Genomic DNA, 23,857 nt, shown 5'->3' on the forward strand with positions numbered 1-23,857 from the left:
CACATTGTCCCACATCCTTTTCATAATCTTTTTGCCACATGAGAGATATAATGTGATTGCCTGTATAAATCAGAAAGTTTTCTAGGAATCTGTTACAGCTGCTGATGCTTGCATGTGCAGAGTGCCAGTCTGCTAGACTTCAGGTCCATAAAGGGAAATTTCCAAAATACATCCCAGATTATGTCTGACCTGCTTTGGGCTTCAAACTTCTTTGAATCTTGTCAGACTTCTGTCTGAGTGTGCCCTGCCACCAGTTTTTGTTGTGGGGGTAGCTGGAGGCTGAGAAGCTACCTTGATCCTGCACGGAGTGCTGCCCTCTGCCGGTGGAGGTCTGGGAGGAAGGTTGCATCCCAGCCTGCCCTCAAAGCTTCTGTCAGTGGCGTTTTCAAAGACATCTGTAAAATTGGTGAGTGGGCAGTCTATTTTAGCATAGTCACTTGCTCAGTAAGACTAGAGGTGCAGTGGGACCCTGAAAAGAAGACAATTAATTACTGCGTTAGATAATTTTCATTCTCAACAGATGCACACCAAGAAGGGGATTAGCCCAAGTGCTGGCAGCATTAAACATCTGCGCTTCAAGGGGCACAAGGCAGCAGCAACAAATACACAGAATTTCTGTGGGGTTGTTTTTTGGTTTGTGGTGGGTTTGGTTTTGTTTTTTCCCAGTGACTGGTTCAGCCCAATAAAATTTAAGCTGAAACAAGTGAAGTCCTTTAGAGCTGAAAGTCCATGAGTATTTTTGTATGTTACGTACCTATGGAACTAGTTAGCCCTGTGTGCCTCTGACTTGAGTCAAATAGCTATCGCTTAAAAATTATTCCTGTTTAATTGTAGCATCTCTCTTAAATGTTGTCAAGAACACTACAGAAGTCCACGCACAAAACAGGGATTTTCCCCTTGTCATGGAAAAAAAAGAAGTCAATTGAGGATATTTTAAAAATTGAAAGTGTGTTCACTTTTGTTTCAGTAAGTGGGAAATGCCTTAGCAAATCTCAACCATTTTTTCCGTGATGAAGATGTGAGAATTAAGGAAGAAGAGAGTTAATGAAGAACTCTCTTTCCTTCTCAAGAAGAAGGAAAGAATGAATTTGTGGAGAAGAAAGTTATTTTTCTGTTTTCCACTTCCGCCTGTTAGTTTTTATTAATCCCATAGATAGTTTTTATTAATCCCACAGTTACTCTTAACTGCTGTGTCATGTTAAGAAAACACGAATAAGGACCTACCTTCATCTCTTCCGAAGATACTACAACCAGCTTCAGAGCTGTATTCCTTTTTCTTCCAGATAAAAGGTTGTGCTATGGCACAAAGGCTTAATGATTCACTGGGAAAGAGAATGGGACCTTTGTCGTGGAATTGAGAGCTGAACCAGGAGGGGTTGACCGAGTTCTTTTGTAATCTGAGCCAAAAATGGATATTGAAAAACTGTCGATTCAAATAGGCTTTGCTCCTATAACAGGAAGAATGGCGTGGATTTATTGCTGACCTAATTTCTGATCTTGGTAGCCTGAAACTTGTGATCTGTACTTTTGTGGGTTCTTGTTTTAGGGCAGTTCATGTTTCTGCGTGATTTAAACATCAGTCTGGACAAAGAAGATCAGAAAGCTGTTGAGATTGCTTTAGGAATTAAAAGCACTGATTAAAGGAAAAAACAAAACAAAACAAACGAACAAACAAACTGTATAAAGGTCAGCAGTAGGCCCTCTCTTGTTTGAGAAATTATCCTGTCAGAATGTCACATTTAGGCAGTAGTATTGTATGCCTATATGGAAGTAAATCATACTTGATTAAAAAAAAAAATCTCTGCAGTGTCTTGATGAGGTTCCGTGTCTCAGGTAGCACCTCTGGCATGAAACTACGTTTGTGGTGTTGCTTTCGGAGCAGCTTTCACTCTGGCTGCTCTGTACCTGTGTGTGTGCAGAGAAAACCGGGGGGGGTTGTGGTGTGGCTGCTGTCTCCTCTGGTGCTGTGACCAAACCTGTGGTCTGGCTCAGCTGGGGAGAAGGGAATGGAGACCACCTGTTTTCTGGACATCTCTGTATGAGAGATGGAGGACTGCTGTTGCTGACGGTCCTGTTCTCCGTGATTACCCTAATTAAACCCGGAGGGAAGTAACAAAGTAATTCAGAACTACAAATGGTCATCTGTTGTTCCATGTTCTGTGACAAAAGCCGTTCCTGGTTGTGTTGACCTAAAAATAGTGTGAGCACATGGACTTATTTGTGCTCGATTCCTTCCCCATTAAACACAATCTGATACACTGTTTTTGGCTAGATGAGTAGTTCCTATCCTTTTCATAGGTGGTCCTGATTACCACCACTCATTCCTCTCTTTGTTGTCTTTCTGCTTCTGCATTCTCACGCTTTCTGTTTCTACCACTGTTCCTCATCATTAGTCCTAGCAACACCGGTTATAAGCACTAATAAGCTTGGCCAAGCTTATTAACATGTAGCTCTGGTGTGAATCATTGTTGAGACCTAATAGACTGGATATTAGGTCTGAATTTTGATGTTGGGTTGCCCCGCAGAATCTGGGCAAGAGGCCATTTTAATATGGATGATACAAACACGTGGTTCTTTTATGATGGCAGCTTCCCTCACGGCAGTGATATTTTCACATTTGCTTTGTGCCAGTGAATGAAAGACTCATCATGAGTGATGCTAAGCTGTTTTCTGAGTTGTATGTTACCTCTTGTATTCTAGGTTTTTAAGGGTTTTCCTTTTTTTTCCTTTACTTTAGACCATTTCATGTGGAGCCTACAAATATAGTCAGTGTGAATGAAGACATGCAGAGAGTCACTGATGAAGCTTCAGCAATGAATAAGCGGATCCATTACTACAGCAGGCTCACATCTCCTGCAGACAGGGCTTTGGTAAGGCAAAGGCAGGGACAGATTAACTGAGGGGTCTCTGGCATGTGGGGTCTTCCACAGCCTAGGTTTATGAAAGAAGCAGAAATAAAGGTAGGGGGAGAATCGCTATGCAGCATGCTTTGAAGTGAGTATCTAGTAGCTGAGTGTCTTAACAAGGTTTTGTGTTATCACAAGTTGTGATTGACTTCTTATGCAATGCCTTCACCATCCAAAGAAAACATACAAACAGCTTGAATTTTCTAACAGTGGTCTAGGCTGCCCAGATGTGTATACTCATTTCTCCAATCTATAAGAGGATTTAAGCAGTAGTCAGCTGCAAGCTGCAGTGATTGAACTAGCATGATCTGTTCATAGTATGTTACAGACATTTTGCAGAAGAAAGATCTGTTTTTCTGCTATCTAACTAAAAATCGTATCAACTGTGTGGTGGTGGTGGTGGTTTTTGTGGGGTGGGGCAGAAAAATTATGTAGTCCAACCTCTTAATGCACTTTTCATGGAAAGGTTTTGTGATTTACAACAGTTGGCTTACTGTGTTTGGGGCAGTAGTTACTTTGAGGTTACTAATAAGTCTTGGTTTTTATCCATTTGTTAGGTTGCTCCTGATCATGTCCTTCCAGCTCCTGATGAAATCTATGTGTACAGCCCATTAGGAACTGCTTTTAAAGTTGACAGTTGCACAGATGGCTATGGTAAAAACTCCAGTATAGTGACAATGTATGTTAAGCACCTTGTCATATACTAGTCAGAAAATGCATTATTATTGAATGTTCTATATTGTATGCATAACTATTGTAGCTAAAAGGATAGTATTAAGTAAGAGTGCTTCTTAAATTATTCTTTTTTTTTTTTTCTTTCTAGATTTATGATATGGAATACAATGATGGGTACATCTATATTAAGTATCCCATGGGGAATAAAACAGGTAAAACTATGGAACATACTTTTGGCAACGTGGCTTGCTCTTCATTTTTCTGATAGAAAACATAAACTGTGTTTCTCCCTCTTAACAGGCAGGCTTTACTTTGGGAATCATTCTCATCTTGCTGATGGGCATTTTGACCCTTTATTGCTGCTACAGAGTTGTGAAATCACGGAAAATGATACGTAAGAAATATGAAGCTTCATAATGCTAATATTTCCATTAAGTGTGAAATACAGAGATCTAAAAGATTCTGAGTTTGCCTGTATCTTTCCTATATGTTAGACCTGTCCTGAAAATAAAAGCTATTCCTTTGAATGTCTCCCTATTTCTGTAGTCTGGATTTAAGCTCTCTTAAGATGTCTGTCTTCTCTTATTAGATTATCCTTCAGTTCCTAAGTATTCTAGCAAAACCCAGAGTCCTGACAACTAAGGTTTCAGATGTTCACTGACTAAGTGTTTGGGGACTTAGAGAGTTAGAGGCTTCCTTTCTTCTCCGTAAGCGCTGTCCAGTTCTGTATTTCTGATCGTGTTGCACAGTGGAACAGCATGGCCTTTAGCTGCATCCGCTTGTGTTGTAGGCCTGTACTGCCCTAATATTTGTATATATTCTGTTTTGGAAGCAATTTATGGACAATTGCCTCACTGCCTGTGGCTCTACGTAGAATGTACTTTTCTTGTTCAAAACTCATCTTGCTGCTCTTGCAGTTGTTACTTTTATGCAGAAACTAACCCCTCACTTGCTCAAATGAAGGCAGTTTGTGGCAGCTCATTTCAGGGCACCGTTGAGGACTAGTTCATGGTCTGGCCTACTTTGCTGTAAATTTTGCAAAATGCTTTAGTTGCAAATGCATAGGTGCATTTTTACCACCATGTCTTGTTCTACTGTTTCTGGAAGTAGTAAAAGAATTAGTATGGCCACAGTAAAAGCCTCTACTTCTACAGGCTCCTTCAAACACCTAATGAGTATTTAAATTTAACAGCAATTTTCTTAGCCCTTGGAAGCACTGTGAATTTGTGTCAGAATATTCTGAAACAAGAGCATATCCTGTCGTGAAAAGTTCAGCTTACTCTAATATAGTGTTTTGTTTAGATATGTTTCTGGTTTTTGTATCTTCTTCAGCATTAATAGATACCTCAAACTGGGAATTCCCAGACGTTTGCAAGTACTATTTTGGATCCTTCGGTCAATGGTCAAGCCTCTTGTTTTCTATGGTATCGCTTGTTGGAGCCATGGTTGTTTATTGGGTGCTTATGTCCAACTTTCTGTTCAACACAGGAAAGTTTATATACAGTAAGTATACATTTTTTGTTAAATTTTACAGCTGTCTTGTGGAAGGATCAAGACTTTGCTTTATACTCAAGAAGGATGGTCCGTTTTACTTAATCTTGATTTTTCTGTTACTTCATGTGAGAAGTCAAATGAGAGAAGTAACCGTGTGGATTTATATGCCCAGTCGTATGTTTTCAAAGTCAGTTTCTCAGTCTCTCCAAGTGCGGTTTTTAATGAAAGACAAAGTACCAATTATCTGATTTGCATTTCAGTGGTGAGGCTTCTTGGTGTAGCTTAAACAACCCGAACCTGGTTGCTTGTTTCCACTTTGTGTTTTTACTCCTCCTTTGTTTGAGCAGCCATAGAAGAGGCCAGGCTGCTGAAATGATCCAGCTGAATGAAAAAAACCCTCTAGTTTCATTCTAGATTTCAGCAAACACACTTAAGAGTACTGTCGTTTTTGCAAGCATCCCCGAAGGAATTATGAACTGCCGCACAGTGAAATAATGATTCTTAGACTGGTATTGCTGCAAAAGAAAACGTGCTGGTTATTTACACCCTTGTACGTGCACAGACACACAGCTCTTGTGGATACAATCAATTAGGTATGTAGAGTTGTGGATATAAACGATGGAATTGAGAGCTTTAAAAATTTGACTCATAGCGTTGAATAGCACAACTAAGATTTAAGAGTTTCTGTTTTGAAGGTCATTTACAAATCTCTGAGGCAAATAACAGCACAGATGCTTATACCTCTTAGACAGTGTTTAATTAGAGTTCCCACCATCCCTGAAGGACATACTTTACTTTATTGGTTAATGACTGGTGTATTTTACAACTGACCTAATTCACATGTTGCTAAGGCAATTTCATTTTAGAGTATGTTGCTTTTTTTTTAACAAGGTTAGCTCTTCAATCTTAGATTGTTCTAAACCAAACAACTCCAATTCTAAGAAGCAAACTGCGGAATTATCGACACAGTTCCTTTTTTAGGAAAACATCCTATTTTCCGTGAGATTGGCATGTTATTTCATCGCTTACCTATATTTGTTAGGGGCTCTTATTTAAGTTGTTTGATCTGTTAGAACTTAAATCATTAGATTCTTATGCTGACTTTCATTGTGGCTGCTTAATTACTGTTATAAAATGGGTAATCAGATGTAGGTTTGACAAAATGGCATCTTCCAGCCATGTGTTTCTAAGTTATTCTAAGCAGACTACTGTATTTAATTCTGGTATGTTCAGGTGACTATTTAAAAAAATCTGCATGCACAATTTAGGTGGAAACAAACTGATTTCCTAAGTGGGGATGGTCTAGAAATTAGTAGTACACAAAGAATGCAAGAACTGTAGGCCAAATATGATATCCTGTCTTTTTTTTTTATTTAACATGGTGTCCCATGCTTTTGTTCTGTATTTGTTTTATGAAATAGAAATAAATCCACAAATGCAATTTTTTAAGTGTAGAGGAAACATAAGTTGGCCATCTGTCTATAACTAATTCTAAAGTACTGTAATTCCGTAAGAGCTAACCATTCTTTTGGTGGCTTCACACTATATAAGGTTTTTTTAAGTAGCAACACAAAACGGTGAAGTGAGGAGATGAGGAATGATTTTAATTAAATCTTCTGATTGTTGTGTGTACTGAACTGATACCAGTAAGTATGAAAAACTCAGTTGTTATTGAGTGTGTCATAAATCAAAATGAAGAAACAAAAAATAGTTTTCTTCCCACCAGACTTTTTGCTTTCTTTATGAGAAACAACCTTCTGGTAATTGTATTTAAAAAATCTGAGGCTGACTGCCCCTGTTGATTTTCTGTGTGCATAATATTCCCACATGCAGCAGAAACGCGTTTTAGCAAAAGACACAGTAATTAAATTTCCAAGCTGGTGGGCTTTTTCTGTGTGTGTATATATATATACATAAATGCAAGGAAACAGCTATCCAACATCTCATACTGGTAAAGTTGCAGAAACTTCAAAATACCCAGCATGGCAGAGCAGTAAAGTAGCACAGAAGTGTACTGGAAACATACTGCTAGAGATGACTGCAGACAGTGAGACTTAAACCTTTTTCCAGAGATTCTCTCCTTTATATTACAACATGGAAAAAGCATCCCATGGAGCCTCTTGTGAAGAAAAAAAATTAGAAGGAATGTGTAGGGGAAGCTTTTTCCATATAATACGATCTGGACTAAGGGTATGGTAGCTTGCACTTTTTTTCTGTCCCAAGAGATGCTGGTTTTAAGATGCGGCTCCACACTGACCTGCTGCACAACACTGCAGGCATAGGAGCTGGGAAAGGTGGAGGTGAGCTGGGGGAACAAGGATGAACAGCTGGGAGGGGAGGCTTGGGAACTTCAGAGATGGACAGGGATGCTGAGAAGAAAGTAGTGCAGTGGTGGGCTGCTTCAAAACACTTCTAAAAGAAAGCTGTAAAATACCCACTTGGGGCTGGGTGGAGTGCAAGCTGCTGTATCGTGCCTCTGATGTAATTTTCCAAAATATTTCCTCACTTAATTTTATCACTTCAACAGATAAAAGCCTAATAGCAGGTTTGGCGCATTGATAGTAAAATTTTCTTCTTCTTTTCAGACTTTGTTCATAACATTAATGTAACAGATATTGTTCCTGGCACTAATGGAAGTACCAAAGGTAAGAAGCACTTACTGGTATTGTGTTTCCTTATCTGAGGTGGAGTTTCAAGGCAAATCATCATGTTTCCATGCCTAACCACATTCCAGTTAAAAAGTGTATATTGTAAGTTCTAACTACTTTTTTTTAAAAAAAAAACCTATACTTTTCTATGGGAGATTTGTATTTCCACAAATAACCACACACTTGGAAAGCTTCATAATTTGGAGGGCAAGGGGGAGAGAAGAAAGTGGGTTAGGGATAAGGATTAAAAAGCAAATTACAAGTTTGTGTATACCCAGATAGATCCTCCTTAAAACTATGAACATCAGACTTCTTAACAGTAGTTGCACGATGTGGAAATGCCTTAAGGAACTTTAACTTTCACACTCTAGAATTGAGGCACATCAGATCTGTTTACTGTTTAAAATCTTGGCTGGAGCATCTTTGCTCCTCACCACCTCTGCAGCAATATTCTTATTTACAGAAATGCTTTAAGAACAGCTTTAATGAGGCTGAGTGCAAAAAGAAACAAGTGTCAGGCTACATGAGCATCCACTTGTGTTTTGTGAAGAGTCTGACATTTACACAATTAAGGGAAGAAGCTGCAGTCAAGTATGAAGACAGTTCTGTTGGGAGTTCTTAAGTAGGCAGAATAATGTAGAATGAAGGCAGGAACTAGGCATTGTGAGCTGCTGATCTTGCTGCCTATATATAGAAACTGAACACATAGGTTTTTGTTATGAAGCAGAAAGTTTTGTTGATGCTGGATGTTTATGGGAATGGGGAAGCATTTCAGTACCAGCCAGACAGCTTTGTGTCACACTAGCTGCAGCTGTGTTTCTGGGTAGCAGCTGTTTGGAGTCAGGCAAAGGACTTGAGAGATAGTTATGAAAAGCAGTGGTTTTGCATTTGAGCTAGTGTTGAATCATGTTTCTCCTACAGTCTTTACCAGCAAGGCACCAACAGCTGCTGCAGCGCTCTTGTGCTCTCTCCTGCTTCTGCTGTTCTATCCCATTCTTATGCAGCAGAGGGTGTAACTTGGAGGCAGAGATAAAGTAGACAACAATATTCCACAGCATCCTCCAGCAACTGGAAGATTTAAAGCAGCTGCTTCACAAAATTGGGGGCTGCCAGATGCTCAAATGACTCTTGGCAGGGCATTCAGGGCTACTGAGGAGATCAGTAAGAACAAAAGCATTTTTGAGGTCTGTGAAACAATACTCTTATAAGCAATGGAGAGAAAACTGCAAGTGAAGTAGCGTATTGGTTTCTCCAGAAATTTGGCAGAATACTTTTCACGCCTTTGCCTTTGTAAGAGAACAGGTGTGCAGCCAGTGTGGGAGGGAGGTTATCAAGTATTGTGGGACACCAATATTTAAAATAAGACATTAAGAGAACAGTAAGACAGGTTCATATTTCAACACATAACTTTGTAGGCATGTGTTAGAAAGAAATCCCGATATTAACAAAAATCAGATAAACACATTTTTGTCAAGGGATCTTTTTGGTTGGTTTTGTTCCTGTCACTCATTCAGGTGCTGCCATTGATTAGCCACTGTGTAACAGGTGTGTGACATTCCCTTTTGGCAGCATTACAAGTGCATATCTTAAATTGCCTCTGTTGTGTTATCTAGCAATGGTGTACTTGCACATGGCGTGTCACCAGCATGACAGAGTGTTTTGGTTCGGTGTGTGAGTTATAGACCTGCCAATTGTTACAGCAGCTTTCTTGTCATCCTTAGTTTGTGTGTTCCCAGAGCAACATACAGTAACAGGCTCTTCTGTACGCAGATGCTCTTGAATCGTGGTTCATATGATCTTACTGAAGTGTGCAAGAACAGATTACAATGCTAAATATGCAGCCAGCTGCAGAGGTGTTTAAAAAAAAAAAAGAATAGAAGTTAGGAAGTGATTTGTCAAATATTGCTTTTGAGTAGTCCTGTTCCCTATAGGCAGGAATTATAGGATCTTGGTTCTGAAGATTCTATGCAAGTAAAACCCTTTTAATCTAGGGATATTTTTCTTTTCCTTTTCTTCCAGTCATTTGTCCGAGTGCTTCCAGCGGTCACCCACCACAGAACACAAGTGTGATGTTCTTTTCTGGCAATGATACGGGTTTCGAACTCTTTGAGGAGTGGTGGAGCAAATCACGAACAGTACCATTTTACCTCATTGCTGTTCTTCTGCCCCTGCTAAATCTGAAGTCTCCATCCTTCTTTGCAAAGTTTAATGTCCTAGGTAGGTAACACTATTAAAGCATTGTTTCATTATGGCTAAAATATCTAGAAAACAGTGAAAGCTACTCTAATGAGTAGAATCATAGAATGATAGAATAGAATCATAGAATCATTTGTTGGAAGAGACTTCCAAGATCATTGAGTCCAACCATAAACCTAACACTGCCAAGTCCACCATTAAACCATCTCCCTCAGCAGCACACCTACACATTTTGTAAATATCTCCAGGAAGGGTGACTCCAGTGCTTCCCTGAGCCATCTGTTCTGGTGCCTGACAACCTCTTTGATGGAGAAATATTTCCTAATGTCCAATCTAAACCTCCCGTGGTGCAACCTGAGGCCATTTCCTCTTGTCCTATCACTTGCTGCGTGGGAGAAGAGACCAACGCCCTCCATGCTACAGCCTCCTTTCAGGTAGTTGTAGACAGTGATAAGGTCTCCCCTTAGCCTCCTTTTCTGCAGGCTGAACAGCCCCATTTCCCTCAGCCACTCCTCATCAGACTGGTGCTCCAGGCCCCTTACCAGCTTCGTCACCCTCCTCTGCACTCTCTCCAGGACCTCAAGGTCTGTCTGGTAGTGAGGGGCCCAAAACCGAACACAGGACTCAAGGTGGGGCCTCACCAGCACCCAGTACAGGATGATTACTGCCCTAGTCCTGCTGGACACACTGGTACAAGCCAGGATGCTGTTGGCCTTCTTGGCCACCTGGGCACACTGCTGTCAATGAACACCACTGGGTCCTTTTCCAGTGGGCAGCTTTCCAGCCACTCTTTCAGTAGTGTGATGGCAGCTGATATTGTACCTTAGAGTGTTCATTGGTTGATTTGTTAATCACCTACAGGCTTTCTACCCTTCTTTGCTTGAGTCTTGCAGTTAATAGGGAGTTATTTTTTTTCTTTTGATCCCTTGATAATCCTGTAAAACAAGTTCCACTATATTTACAGCAGATTTTCCCAAACAGTGGTACACATACTACTATGTGGCATTTGATGCATACTGCCTTGCAACAGTCAGGTGTGCCCTTTCTCATCTGGTAGACATTTCATCACAGTCAGTTATTTCCAAAGATTAATTACGTCTGACTTGAAGTCATTTGGTACCAATCAGTTGATTAGTTAATAGCAATATCATTCTGTCATTGTAACCTGCTGTGGTGCTTTGCCCCAGCTCCCAATATCTGGCCTCTTGTGTGCTACAAGAACAAAAACTGTGACTTCTTGCTTCCATGACCAAGAGAGGTGGGTTTGGTGAAGTGGATAAAGCATGTGCATGATGGTTTGGGTTGGTCACAAATTACAGAGCAGGAGAGGTCTGAGAACATAACATTGAAGCCCATGATGAAAAGGAAGGCAAAGGGAGATGGGGATTACAGAATGGGAAAGAGATGGAGATGTATTGTAAAGGAGGTAAAGGACAGAGAACTGAGGGTCTAACTTGTCCTCTGTTCCAGTGGGACACGTAATAAGAGCTTTGATCTGCTGTTGCTGAAACCACTAAATGAAAATATAACACAAGAACTTGACTAAGTGACATTGCTTCTGTGTAAAAAGTAAGGTTTTTATGTAGACTAGATTTATTAGGGGTAAGAAAATTCTTTATCAAGTGACATCTAGCCATAACTGTGTCTGTTTTAAAAAAAAAGCATATTATTGTGGGCAACTATTTTTTTTATGCTTGAGAATATGAATATTAAAATATGAAATTTCTCATAACAATATTATTATGTAATTCAGAAACTGTTCAAAGTTGCGATCATTTTTGTAAAGCTTGAAGCTTAGCAGGCAAGAAATTATGGAATGCAATTTATGAGATGGTGAAATGAATCTTAAAGCACTTTTACTTATCTTTACACCTACAGAAACCTAAATCATTAGGAAACTACAGAACATCTTAGCTGTTAAGCTGATCCTCAAGCACAGAACCTTTTATCTTCCTAATTCCTAGACTGTCTTCTGTGTAATTAAATTATAATTTCTTCATTTTATTATTTAACCTTGGAGATGTTGCTAGAATGAAATGATGTCTTACCTGAATCTGTATTGTAAACTGTAAAGAAGCTGGATTTTTTCTCTTTACTTGCAGCCTGATCTCTGGTGACTAGCAGTATTACTGGCTGGGAGGATGCATCGCAGTAGCTTTAATTACTGTTGCACAGTTTCCTTCAATTTTTAGGTTGTTAATATTCTGTTGTTATCTTTCAAATGGCAGGGGCTAAGATCACATGCTTTCCTGCCCACATGCAGACCCAGCAAGGCATCTTTACCCATCTGTGATCTGATCTAGGTGTGCAGAGTATTTCTGGATGCCTTTGAACCAGTGACAGGGAATGCAAATCCAGTGTTATGATCAAGGTTATCCAAGGTTGCGATTAAGACAAGGTTTAAATTGGTAGTGATCAAATGTCATTCTCAGCATCTAGCTCCCAGTGCAAAGTTTGCAGTTGCAGTAAATAGTCACATCTCATTGGGCCATTTGGTTTTAAAGTCAATGACTAAATGAGTGTCCTAATAGCTGTAGTACTGTGGCTGACTTTGTCTGGTGTTAGATTAAAATACTGACATCTGAAGCTGGAACTGGTCTCTTACTGCCTAGAGACTGCCCTACCTGCCCAGCATCTGGGATTACAGGTTATTTCTTCCACTGTCACTAGTCCAGCACCTGGAGAAAATTAAACATCCTGAAAGCTTGCCTTGGATGCATGTGCATTATTCTTTTTCTCTGACTTATGAAAGAAATAAAATTAAAGGAACAGATACAAACCCGAACTGTTTGAGCTACTGGTAACTAGTTGAAGGGAGCAAGATTAAAATGCAGCACAAATACTTTCTGCTGCCTCATGGTGGTTTTTTTGACTGTTTTCTAGGTACAGTTTCTGTTGTTTACTTAGTTTTTCTGGTTACTGTAAAGGCTGCTCATCTGGGAATCCACTTAGAGTTCAACTGGTTTACAGAGGATGACTTTTATTTACCAGGTAAGATACTTAAAATGCAGTAGTGAAGCATATTTATCGTGGGTTTAGGATTTTTTAAAGCAATTCATCAATGACTTTCTCATTTACCTTTTAACACCTCTGTGACATAAGTGAGGAGATGCTTTCTGATGTTGCTTGTAGTGGCTCAGGAAGAATCCCTTGTGACAAAGTGACAAGGAATCCCTTTCCCAGAGAGCTTATCACAGTCCTGTTTTATCTCCAGTGTAATAAGTTCTAGCTGCACCATTTTCAGATCATGCCTATTTCGGTAGCATTTACAAATGACAAACTGCATGCAGATTGGTAAATGTGCTATATGTTCTCCACATGGTGTCTTACTTCAATGAAATAGCTCATTTCCTGTAATTTATGAGTAAAATTTTTGTGTACTTCCCAATCTACCTCAGGTTTAGGTCTTCTATTTTGAACACCCCTTAGCTCTCCAGTATTTATTGTTTTAAAAGGCTTGGAATGAGACACCTGAGATTAGGTTTTAGCTGTTTTTTCCTTGTTCTTTATAACAGGTAAAACTGTATGACCAGTTAGTTCCAAGGAGCTGTGTCCTGTACTATTGAATTGTATCACTCCTTCTGTTTTTAAAAAAAAGAGTATTCTGTCCTTCTTTAAAAGTTGCTTATTTACTTAAAGCAAAATTCAGAGATAATCACCCTCTTAGGATTTCTTGTATCAATTTGTGCATTTTTAGTTTCCCAGTCACAATAAGCACTGTACAAGCAGTTTTACAGATGGATTGCAAATTATTGTTAAGTCAAATAATGTAGAACTGGAGAAGAAAACAAGAATAACTTTAAATATTAGGATGGGTTTTGAATTACTGTAGCAAGATTAAAAACAAACAAACAAAACCAGACTTGTTCCATGTTTCTGACAGAATCCGGTGTAATTTATGGAATCATGATAACATACTGTGGTAACAAGAATCATAGAATCATTTTGTTTGGAAGAGACCTTAAGATCATCGAGTCCAACCATAACCTAGCTCTGGCACTAAAACGTGTCCCTGAGAGCCTTATCTGTATGCCTTTTAAACGCCTCCAGGGATGGTGACTCCAGCACTTCCATGGGCAGCCTGTTCCAATGCCTGACAACCCTTTCCATGAAGAATTTTTTCCTGATATCCAATCTAGACCTCCCCTGATGCAACTTGAGGCCATTTCCTCTTCTATCGCTTGCTACTTGGGAGAAGAGACCAACACCCTCCATGCTGCAACCTCCTTTCAGGTAGTTGCAGAGAGCGATAAGGTCTCCCCTTAGCCTCCTTTTCTCCAGGCTAAACAGCCCCAGCTCCAGTTCCCTCAGCCACTCCTCATCAGACTTGTGCTTCAGGCGCCTCACCAGTTTCGTTGCCCTTCTCTGCACTCTCTCCAGCACCTCAATGTCCTTCTTGTAGTGGGGGGCCCAAAACTGAACACAGGATTCAAGGCAGGGACTCAGCAGTGCCGAGTACAGGACAATCACTTCTCTAGTTCTGCCGTCCACACTGTTCCTGTCACATGGACACTGTTGGCTTTTTTGGCCACTTGGGCACACTGCTGGCTTATATTCAGGCACTGTCAATCAACACCTCCAGGTCCTTTTCACTGAGTAACAACTCAGTGAGTAAACTACAGAGACCTCAGTAAAGTCATTGATACAAAATTAAACTGATTTAGGTGTATTCACATCATATTTGCAGTGCTCTTGGCAGCTACTTTGTCCTATTCTGTGACTCCCTTTGGGTTGATTCAGCTCTCTAGTTGAACTGACATTGATCTGGTAAAATAATAAGCAGAATAAACAGCTTAACTACTGTATTCCATGTACGTTTGGCACTGAGGTCTGCTTAAAGCTCAGTATTCCATTCTCTGCCTCCTACCCCCTAGCTAACATCGAATCTGTTTGTTCGTTTTCTATAACTGCTGAAGGTCATTCCTTCCTCATGTCAGCCAGGCATTCAGAACCCTGTTTCAAGATATGAATGACAAGAAACAGGTGAAAGGCTAAGTAAAACGGCCTCTTCAGCTTGGTCATGTCTCCAAGGGAAAAAAAATATTGTCCTTTCTGACTGAGTCTTCAAAGTGAGGCAATTTTTGCTGAGTATGACTGTGTGTGCAAGACCAAAGCAGATGTTTTGAGGATGAACTGGATTATCATCATTCTCTACGAATCCTCCTGATTGCTGCAGCATAAATACCAGCTTATAGATGGGTGTAAGCAGTTTGAAACAGTGCTATGTTTGCTATCTATTTTCCTCAATCACTGCGTTTACTTTTTAGGCAGAATTTTTGGACTGACAAACTGCTTTTGTCTCCAGTATAAAAATTTGGATTTCAAAGCGTTGGTTGATTAGCATCTACATTAATGACCTGATTTATTTTGTATGGCATTATTGTTAATGCTGTCTGTAAGCAGAACTAATACTTAAGCATGTATTGCTCAGTCAGTAGGTAGATGATGTTTGGTCTTGCTCCATAGGAAGCATGAAAACCTGGTTTTAACCCAAACTGCCCCAGCAGACAGTCTTCAGGTGCTCGCTCACATGGCCTCATATCTACAGATCCTGACAGTGCAGGAGAAAATTTTCCCAAACTTATGATTCACTAACAAACCCATGTGAACTGGAAACCAGCCTCAGTCTACAAAATCAGGTTTTAAGCATCTTGAAGTTAAAATTTAAGATCTATTAAGCAGCGCCAGTGTGTAACGTGGCACGCGTGCGAGGGGTCACTAAGTGGTGGACCACACAGTAGTTTGCGTGTAGCAAACAGACAAACCATGTAGCTAATGCATATAAATCCAGCTACTACTGATTGTTGTAGTAATGGAGGAAATGCAGTGCTGAAAGAAATCCTGAATCTGTCAATTTGATTTTTATCACTGAGATTAAAGTAATGAGTGGAAAACAAGTGCAAGTCTCCTGCACACCCGATTCTATCAGGAGCCCATCATGCTAGTTAAGTTTTGAAGACACTGAATCCAGCCTTAGGGAAGGTGTGTTCTCTCAACTTGGATGATCCCTTGGTTAATTGCCTGGGGTGTGTTTACCCTGCTGACTTCATGGCACTTTAGAGAAATCTAGTTTAAATATGTTTGCATGGACTTCTCTGTGGTTTGATCTGTAAGGGTTTGTGAGCCTCTGATGAGTGTGATGAGTGTTTTGCTATATTGCTGGATGGTTTCCAGAAGCTGTGCTAGCTCAGCAGTCTGTAATTGCTGTTGATACTCTAAAGAGTACATATATCCTTGTACTTTACCAACAAAGAAGGTGCTTTAATGATGTTACACATTGATGAATTCCTGGACTGGTGGCAGTGCTTCCAAAACCACAATCTGATGAATGTAATACTTTACATATTAAAGGGAGCAGATCAATGTTATTCCCATGGAGACAAAAAAATAACTAAATTGGTCATAGGTGGTGTAAAGTGCATGATAATACAGGAAGTTACTCCGCCTTTCTGTGTGCTTTGGTTTGTAAGTACAACCTCTTAAACATCAAATAGATGTAATTTTTCCTCTGGTAAGATCAGTGACTTAACAACAGAAGATGCTCACAGAGCAAATGCTTCCTTCTTCCCCACCACATCTCCCTGTTCAGGGACCAATAGATATACAGCCTCACTGTGTATCTGTTCCTCAATTCCTGCCTCAAAACTGGTTTTCAGTTATATGGTTAGAAGCAGAAAAGTTTCTATGTATAAATCCTAGGTGAACCTAGTAGTCTTTGATGGTTAGGATCTCTCTCAAAACTATGCTAGAGAGAATATTATCTAGTAACCACTGTCTTCATGCATTTTGTACTTCCTGATTAAATATCTGTGTTGGCTATGGTCAAAGGTGAGACTGATTGTCTGTTTCAAAATGTAGGTTCATGTTTCTCCCAGTCGACTCTACAGCATTGTGTGTCCTCTGCATTTTGGCATTGTTTGTTTCAAAGAAGTACGTTATTAACACTTTTTTCCTCCCTTAGAGTTTAGAATTCTGTTCCCTCAGCTCACAGGGGTTCTGACACTTGCCTTCTTCATCCACAATTGTGTCATCACACTTCTTCAAAATAACAGAAATCAAGAAAACAATGTAAGTAATTTCACAAGACTGCTGATCTGTATCTAGATTGCAAGGCGACACTGATTTTTTCCTGTCTGCTTCTCTTGAAATCCATCCAGGGACTGTAATAGCTTCAGAAAATGTAACTCCCTCTTGTGATCTGATAAGAAACCAGTTATAGATAGTTTTCACTGACTATGGACAAGTAACAGATGCATTACAAATTTATTCAAATGAAAGCCTAGAGGAGTGTCCCAGACTTATTTGTGGCCAGGCTGGTGCTAAATGGCCAAAATATACATAAGAGGCAGAAGGCTTGACAATGTTTTAGGACTCTAGAAAAACTGTCCCACTTTGATATGAAAAGTGCTGGACAATATTGGCACAGGATTGATTTTAGCAGAGTCCTGAACAATAATATTGGGGTTTAGGTAATAGATTTTCTCAGAGTTGCTTCAGTAGTTTCGTGTCACAATTCAAGTTAAGGTTCATAGGGAAACCTGACCCTTTTTAGGAAATTCCCAGACCTGAAGCCTGGATTGGGAACCTCTGTGGTGTGTAGCCTTTGAACTGGTCCGTTGCCCTTGAAAATGTTATGTACTGCTCATCCAGATGGAACCGCATTATTTCTTAATATTTTCACATTAGAAAAATGCAGAATGGAGTAAAGGTGATACAGAGTTAGTCATGGTTTATGTTTTTACTGTATTTATTGTTGTGGTTTTTTTTTCTCCCTACTTTCCAGAATTCTTGTCCAGCTTCATTAAAGTCTTAGCTGTAAAGTTAACTATAGTAATGTACATACTTTAACTATAATAACATTTTTAAGTATTAGCTGTATGAAAAACTGGTAAAGAATCACGGAGTGGTTGAGGTTGGAAGGGAACTCTTGAGTGTCATCTTGTTCAACCCTCCTGCTCAAGCAGGGCCACCTATAGCCAGTTGCCTATACAACACATCAGTTAAAATACATCTGGTTTGTGTATTCAGAGGTGAAATGCGGGTTATGTGCCAATGCAGTGAGAAGACCTTTTGCTTTAGTTATCTCCATAGTTACTTTTTTGTCCCTGTGAACCAAAGCCACCTGGCAAGTGACCATCTCTGCAAAGGAGTCATGAATTCTTCTCCAGGAAAGCTTATTTGGGTTATGGGCATTTCTGAAAATAGTTTAACAATGAAAGAGGGGGTTAGTGAAGCTCTGGAGAAAGAAAACTGAGTAAGTTTCTTCTCAGTTTTCTTAATAAGGTCTTACTGCGTGGAGAAGGGCAAGATTTCTCTTTAGCTATGGCTTTCAAATCACTCCAGTGATCAGCTCTGGAGGCAGAGGACACCTAGTGCCTCTATGCCACCTACAAGATTTTTCCTGTGGCTTTCCGCCTTTCATTTACATTGGAGCAAGGAATTAGCTGCAAAGAGCAGCACCTGGAATCTTCTCCATCTCGTTTTTCCTTTGTAAAGAAGGAAGAAACTGCTGCTTGCATTTGAATCAGCTTTTCTGAATGCCCTCTCTGGAAAGATATTTGAATTTCCAAGGCAACACTAGCAAGTATCCCAAGCCCTTGACAAAACTCATGTTTCAGTAGAATGTTCAAATTGCATTGGAAAGAGCACTTTAAAGTATGAGGATAGGTTCATAACAAGAAAACAAATCTGTGCATAGTTCTTCTAGGAGTTTTATTTGGCTGGACATTTTCTTCCTTTCCTGTAGCTGTAGAGGAGGCTTTCACCAACGACTGAAAGTGCTTTGTAAATGTTAATGAAGCACTGATGCTCTTGAAGAGCTAAGTACTTTGTGATTATTTCACTAAGCTGCTGGACTAAGTAGCAGGTTTACATATGTATAGGGGTCTCAACCTCTGTCACCTATGTATTCAACAAGATACTTTCATATACCAGTATCTTATGGGAAGTGAAATGGAGATTCAGCTGTTCTGTGGATCGACCTTTTAACCTGCCACTTTCATGACAGTTCTGCAGAAAGGCACAGAACATGGCAAGCTGGAAAAGTACTGTTTTAGTTTTGAACAAAACTTGCTGAAACTAGCGGTCATAAGAACAACTCTTTGAGGAGGTGTAAAAAAGTAAGAGAAGCAATAACATTCCTTTTATGGAGTCAGAAAGCCAGAACAATAGTACCTTCCATTCTGGTCACAGGCGTGTATCACTGCCCAAAGCAAAAACACACGTGGGGGGAGGATTCCTCTGGCTGCTATTCCCGTACAGTGGTGTGGGCGTGAGAAGAGCGGTGCACCGCAGTGAGCCAAATGTCAGCGGTGCAGCCTGGAGAAGCCCTGTGAGCAGGCTCTGGAGTCTGGAGAAGCCCTGTGAACAGGGTTCAGAGTCTGCCATTCAAAGCTGGGCTCCTTGTTCCCATCTCCCACTACACTGCACAATCACCTGGTCTGGAAACTGCGCAGAAATCTAAACCAGCCACAAAAAGCTGATTTGTTGGAGATTTTTGCTCAGGTTTTTCTCTTTTTTAATTTTTCTCTTTCACATTGGTGATCTGAGCAGATGCTGCACAAGCCCAGAGCATGCTCTACAGGCATGGATGTGCTCATGCTGTCTCCTAAAAATGGTTTGTGAGACTACCTGCAGGAAAACCTGGGAGTGGAGAGATGTTTTTTGCCCAGATGGTAAAGGCAGAAGGCATGGAGCTGTGGATGGTTCTTATTTTCTGCAATATTGAAACACTGTTTACTCCCAGTAAACAGAGCGAGCTTCTGTTGATGCTGCCCTACCAGTAGTTTCTCTTTCCAGCCAAAATCATGCACTTTGGTGAAGTAATTTTTTGTCATCCTCTTAAATGTTGTCACTTGTCCTTGGTGCTTGAACAGGTGAAGCTGTTTTCATATTGTATCACAGAATCATGGAAAGGATGAGAATCCTGTTGAGATATAACAGAGGCAGCATCTGTCTTTTGAGAAGTGACCAATCTGAAATGAGATGATCAAACAGTACTTTTTCTAATGTAATAATTACTAAGCACTGATATAGGCTTCTCCATCCAAGAAGCAACTCTACAAGCTATCTTTCTCTGTGGTACTGAGGAAAAAATAAACTCCTCTACGGCATGCAATGGGGAAATCAAGACCTAGAAGTTGCCTGCAGCTAATATTTGTTCTCCAAGTTCCACCTCAAAATCTTCCTGTTAGTTCAGGTGTACATGACAAGGGTGTGACAGGTGACAAGCTGTGATCCTTATGGACTGTGACCTGCATGTTGTCTTTTATACTTCCTGTCCACTCTTGATTCCCCCAAATAGTTCCTCCTTTCAACTATTTCTTCTACGTTTGAATTTTGTGTTATGAACTCTAGGTGCAAGGACTGACGTATTCTTTATGCTTAGTCAGTTTCCACCACAGCAATGTGCATTCTGAATATAAACATCTTAATGTAAAATTTAGACAAATGCGATTATTGCTCTGTTGCTTAATCCTTTTCTCTCTCTCCATGTGTCCTTTGGTTTTATCTGGGATTATGCTGTCTAAACAGTTTTTATAGTCAAGGTCTTTAGGGAGGGAACCCAGGTCTCCTGAAGAGTGATGAACAGTAATCAAAATATGTTCTTGTTATATACACAAATACATGGTCTTGTACAAAGATAACTGTGTTATATGCAGAAGCAGATGTTTGCAAGGGAGCTGATGGATGTTTGGGGAAAAAAAATTACAGTTTTTGAGTTGTTCTTTTCTTGTTGCTTATGCAATTCAAAATCTCGGTATTCTTTGTATGGTGACAGCACCTGACGACAAGGGTCTATTGCGTTACATGCTATAAAAATACATTATCAAAATTATCTCAGCACTTAGTTTCAGTACGGATTAAAGCATACACCCTCAAGAAGTGTTGGAACATGAACTGGTTAGTATAATCAGAGGAAATAACACACCAGCTCTCTACCTTTGATCAAGTGTAGTCCAAAGGAAGCACTGAGAATTTAGTGTAAGATTGCTTACCCTCACAACTGCAAGTATTTGTCACAGCAAAAATAGTTTTACAGTTGGTTCTAGAGCTTGTATGGAGGCTGAGCGCAAATAACAACTGCAAGGTACTGTGCTGTCTTTATACATGAGGAATACAGCTAAAATACCAAACTTAAAGCAATTGAAAACAACTTTTGTCAGATGATGTACCTTAAGAAGGTCTTTGATACATTTTGAAAAATTGTATAAGTCTGTCATCAAGAGATGAGGGTCTGTGTCTCTGCACAATCACCTTGCCCTGGTAAGTCTCTGGCTCCTGCAGTTAATGGAAATTACTCATTAATACCTGTGAGAAATCCAGGTGCTCAAATTTAGTATTCCTAAAATCACTTTTTAAGATAAGCACTGGTGCTTTTGAAGATGTAGCTGTTATACAAAAAGCTTGTCACGTCACTGAGGAGAAATTCTGGGAATAATATAAAGAATTATTTATTTAATATATTTATTAATATATTTAAAGAATTATGCTCAGGCTCTGGTGGCAGTTGATAGTCCTTCCTCAGTGACCAGTGCGAGGAGAGCGATGACTGGAGAAGCATCTTCCAGCTGGACGTAACTGGTCATCAGGAAGAGGAGGTTGCAGCTGGAACTGTGCAGCTGCCCAGGGCATGTAGGCCACCCTGGGGTACACGTTAACAGCATATTGTTGTCTGATGAGAAATATCATTGGCCTCTTGCAGGCTGTGTGGAAAAGGCGTCAGCCTTCAAAAGCACCGGCAAAATGAGCAGAAGATTCCAGTTCCCTCACTAAAAACTGGCTTTCTTCTGAACTTCCCTTGAAATGTGTAATCTAGCGTTTTATACTTCTCTCAGGGACCACTTTGCCCTTGAAAGACCCCAGAAAGTGGAGGATATGTTGCTTTTGTTAAGGGAATAGTGTGAAAAACAGTGGGGGAGAGATTTCAGTGCACAGATGTGAGGAAGTTTTGCCCACACTCAGTGATGTGGTGGGAGGCCATAATTCTGATCCTAGTCTGGAAGCCATCTAGTCCTAATGCTCCGGTGCTGAGGTGAGCTCATAAGACTTGCTTCGCAGTCACAGGAAAATAGGGTCAGGTATTGAAGCATCAATAATAATCTTTTAAGAAGCTGATTATTATTAGCAGCAGAACAAATTATTTGCTATAAGGTAATGAATGTTTTGTAGTGTAGAATAAGCTTATACAGAATATAGTTAGCTAATAACTAGGAACCAATGGTCTCCCACTTTATTTCCAAACAGAAAAAAAAAAAAAAAAATTGCTGTAGAAGAATAACCCACTAAGTACATTGCTGTGAGGTCACTCTGATGTATGTGTAGATTCTGCAATTTCATGAAGTGCTTGAGCAGATTTGCTTCTTATTTTCCAATATTAAGTGTTGCTAAAAAACTTTTCATTATTTTTGTGTAGTTGCCAATCTTTTTATATGTTACATGCTTTATAAATATAGACAAAATTTTCAAAAATTAACATTAAGTTGTTTAAATCCGTAGTTAGGTATATATAATATACCTAACTATGAATTTACGACCCTAGCTTCAACTCTTTCTCCTAAAGATCTTTGGCTATTGTTTAGTACACTTAGCTGGAGTGTTTATAGAAATTCAGTAATAAAGTGGATAGACAATTTTAAATGAAAGAGTCATTATAAAATACAATGCTAAAGCTAAAGGACATATATATCTTGTGCCTACCCACACCTTTCTGTTTTATTTGTGGTTTGTTTATATTTTTTATTCAATGGTGTATTGGCTATGTCTTCTGTTATCACACCATTCGTACAGAAGTCTGATATATTAGTTTCTTGTTTGGAGCCATTGTGTGTGGATCATCCTCGTAGGTTTCAAAGCAGCTTCTTAAAAATGTGCTTTACATTATATTTGCAGTTGTGTAGGCTGATATTTTTAATCACAAGATTTTAGTCCTGACAACATTTAGCATACGTCATTGGTGGGCCTTTTGTCTTCAACAACTGCCTCTGTGTCCCAAGGCTCTTAGTAGGAATAGGTGAATGTGAGAAAGTAGAGGGAATTTCTTGTTTGTTTATTTCAATAACTAGTGTATGTTTGCATGTCCAGCAATAACATGCTACATCTATTGGCATATTTTTCTTAGTGCCTTTTCTACATGTAGATAGAGACATAATACTTACCTATATCCTCCTTGAGGTATCTTCTTGCAGCGTTCGATCTGATCAGAAAATTTGAAGTCCCCATTCAAGTAATGGAAAGTAAAAGTAAAAATGTAAAAGTAATAGTAATAAGTATATAAGTAACGTAATAAATGCAATGGAAATCTTCTAATGAGGTTTTTATTTTACCTGTTTTGGTGTGTCAGTGCTGGCCAAACTAAGATTTTATTTTTTCTCAGGTGAGAGATCTCTCTGTTGCATACTTCCTGGTGGGATTAACCTATCTGTATGTTGGAGTGATAATTTTTGCATCTTTTCCTTCTCCACCTCTATCCAAAGAATGTATCGAACAGGTGAGATATTTTACTGCAGTACATATTTGTCCTTGAGCTTTTAATAAATATGTGTTAAAAAAAGAAGTACTACTGCTTCTTGCCTCATGACTCATCCTGGCAGACACATCTGTCCTTGACTCTGGTCCATTGGCTAGTGACTTGTGGGTACTGCCACAAGCAGATACATAATGCTTGTGTTATCTCATTTGTATTCATATCTGGTTGCCAGTAGTTCTGTAAAAAAAGCCCCAAACATTTAATAAATACTCTGTGAAAGTTATTAAAAAAGGACCAAAATGAACAAGTGAACAGTTGAGGCTTTAATTTTTTTGGCTTCTCTAATCCTGAAAAGTGTTATATTTATGTTTAGGTGTGTGTGCAGTAACCAGTCCCACTCATTGGGGCTGGTTTCAGGAATTCCAGGAAAAGAAATCTAATGCAAATGGACGCTCATTTAGATAAGAGTC

General features: G+C 39.6%; 1 protein-coding gene across 2 annotated transcripts in view; it reads left to right on the forward strand.

The window, feature by feature from the left end:
- SLC38A9 (solute carrier family 38 member 9) overlaps positions 1-23,857 on the forward strand; it is a 44,231-nt gene that overhangs the window by 11,012 nt on the left and 9,362 nt on the right. The window contains exons 3-12 of one of the 2 annotated variants that reach the window (XM_065860595.2): positions 2,738-2,870; positions 3,464-3,585; positions 3,730-3,793; positions 3,882-3,975; positions 4,914-5,084; positions 7,661-7,720; positions 9,743-9,940; positions 12,803-12,910; positions 16,881-16,987; positions 23,295-23,408. In XM_065860595.2, coding sequence (XP_065716667.1) covers positions 2,738-2,870; positions 3,464-3,585; positions 3,730-3,793; positions 3,882-3,975; positions 4,914-5,084; positions 7,661-7,720; positions 9,743-9,940; positions 12,803-12,910; positions 16,881-16,987; positions 23,295-23,408 — 1,171 coding nt within the window. Of the gene's footprint in view, positions 1-2,737; positions 2,871-3,463; positions 3,586-3,729; positions 3,794-3,881; positions 3,976-4,913; positions 5,085-7,660; positions 7,721-9,742; positions 9,941-12,802; positions 12,911-16,880; positions 16,988-23,294; positions 23,409-23,857 lie in introns of those variants that run through there. The other variant, XM_065860596.2, reaches the window with a different exon arrangement.

This window comes from Patagioenas fasciata, chromosome Z (assembly GCF_037038585.1).
Source record: "Patagioenas fasciata isolate bPatFas1 chromosome Z, bPatFas1.hap1, whole genome shotgun sequence".
Taxonomy (NCBI): Eukaryota; Metazoa; Chordata; class Aves; order Columbiformes; family Columbidae; genus Patagioenas; species Patagioenas fasciata.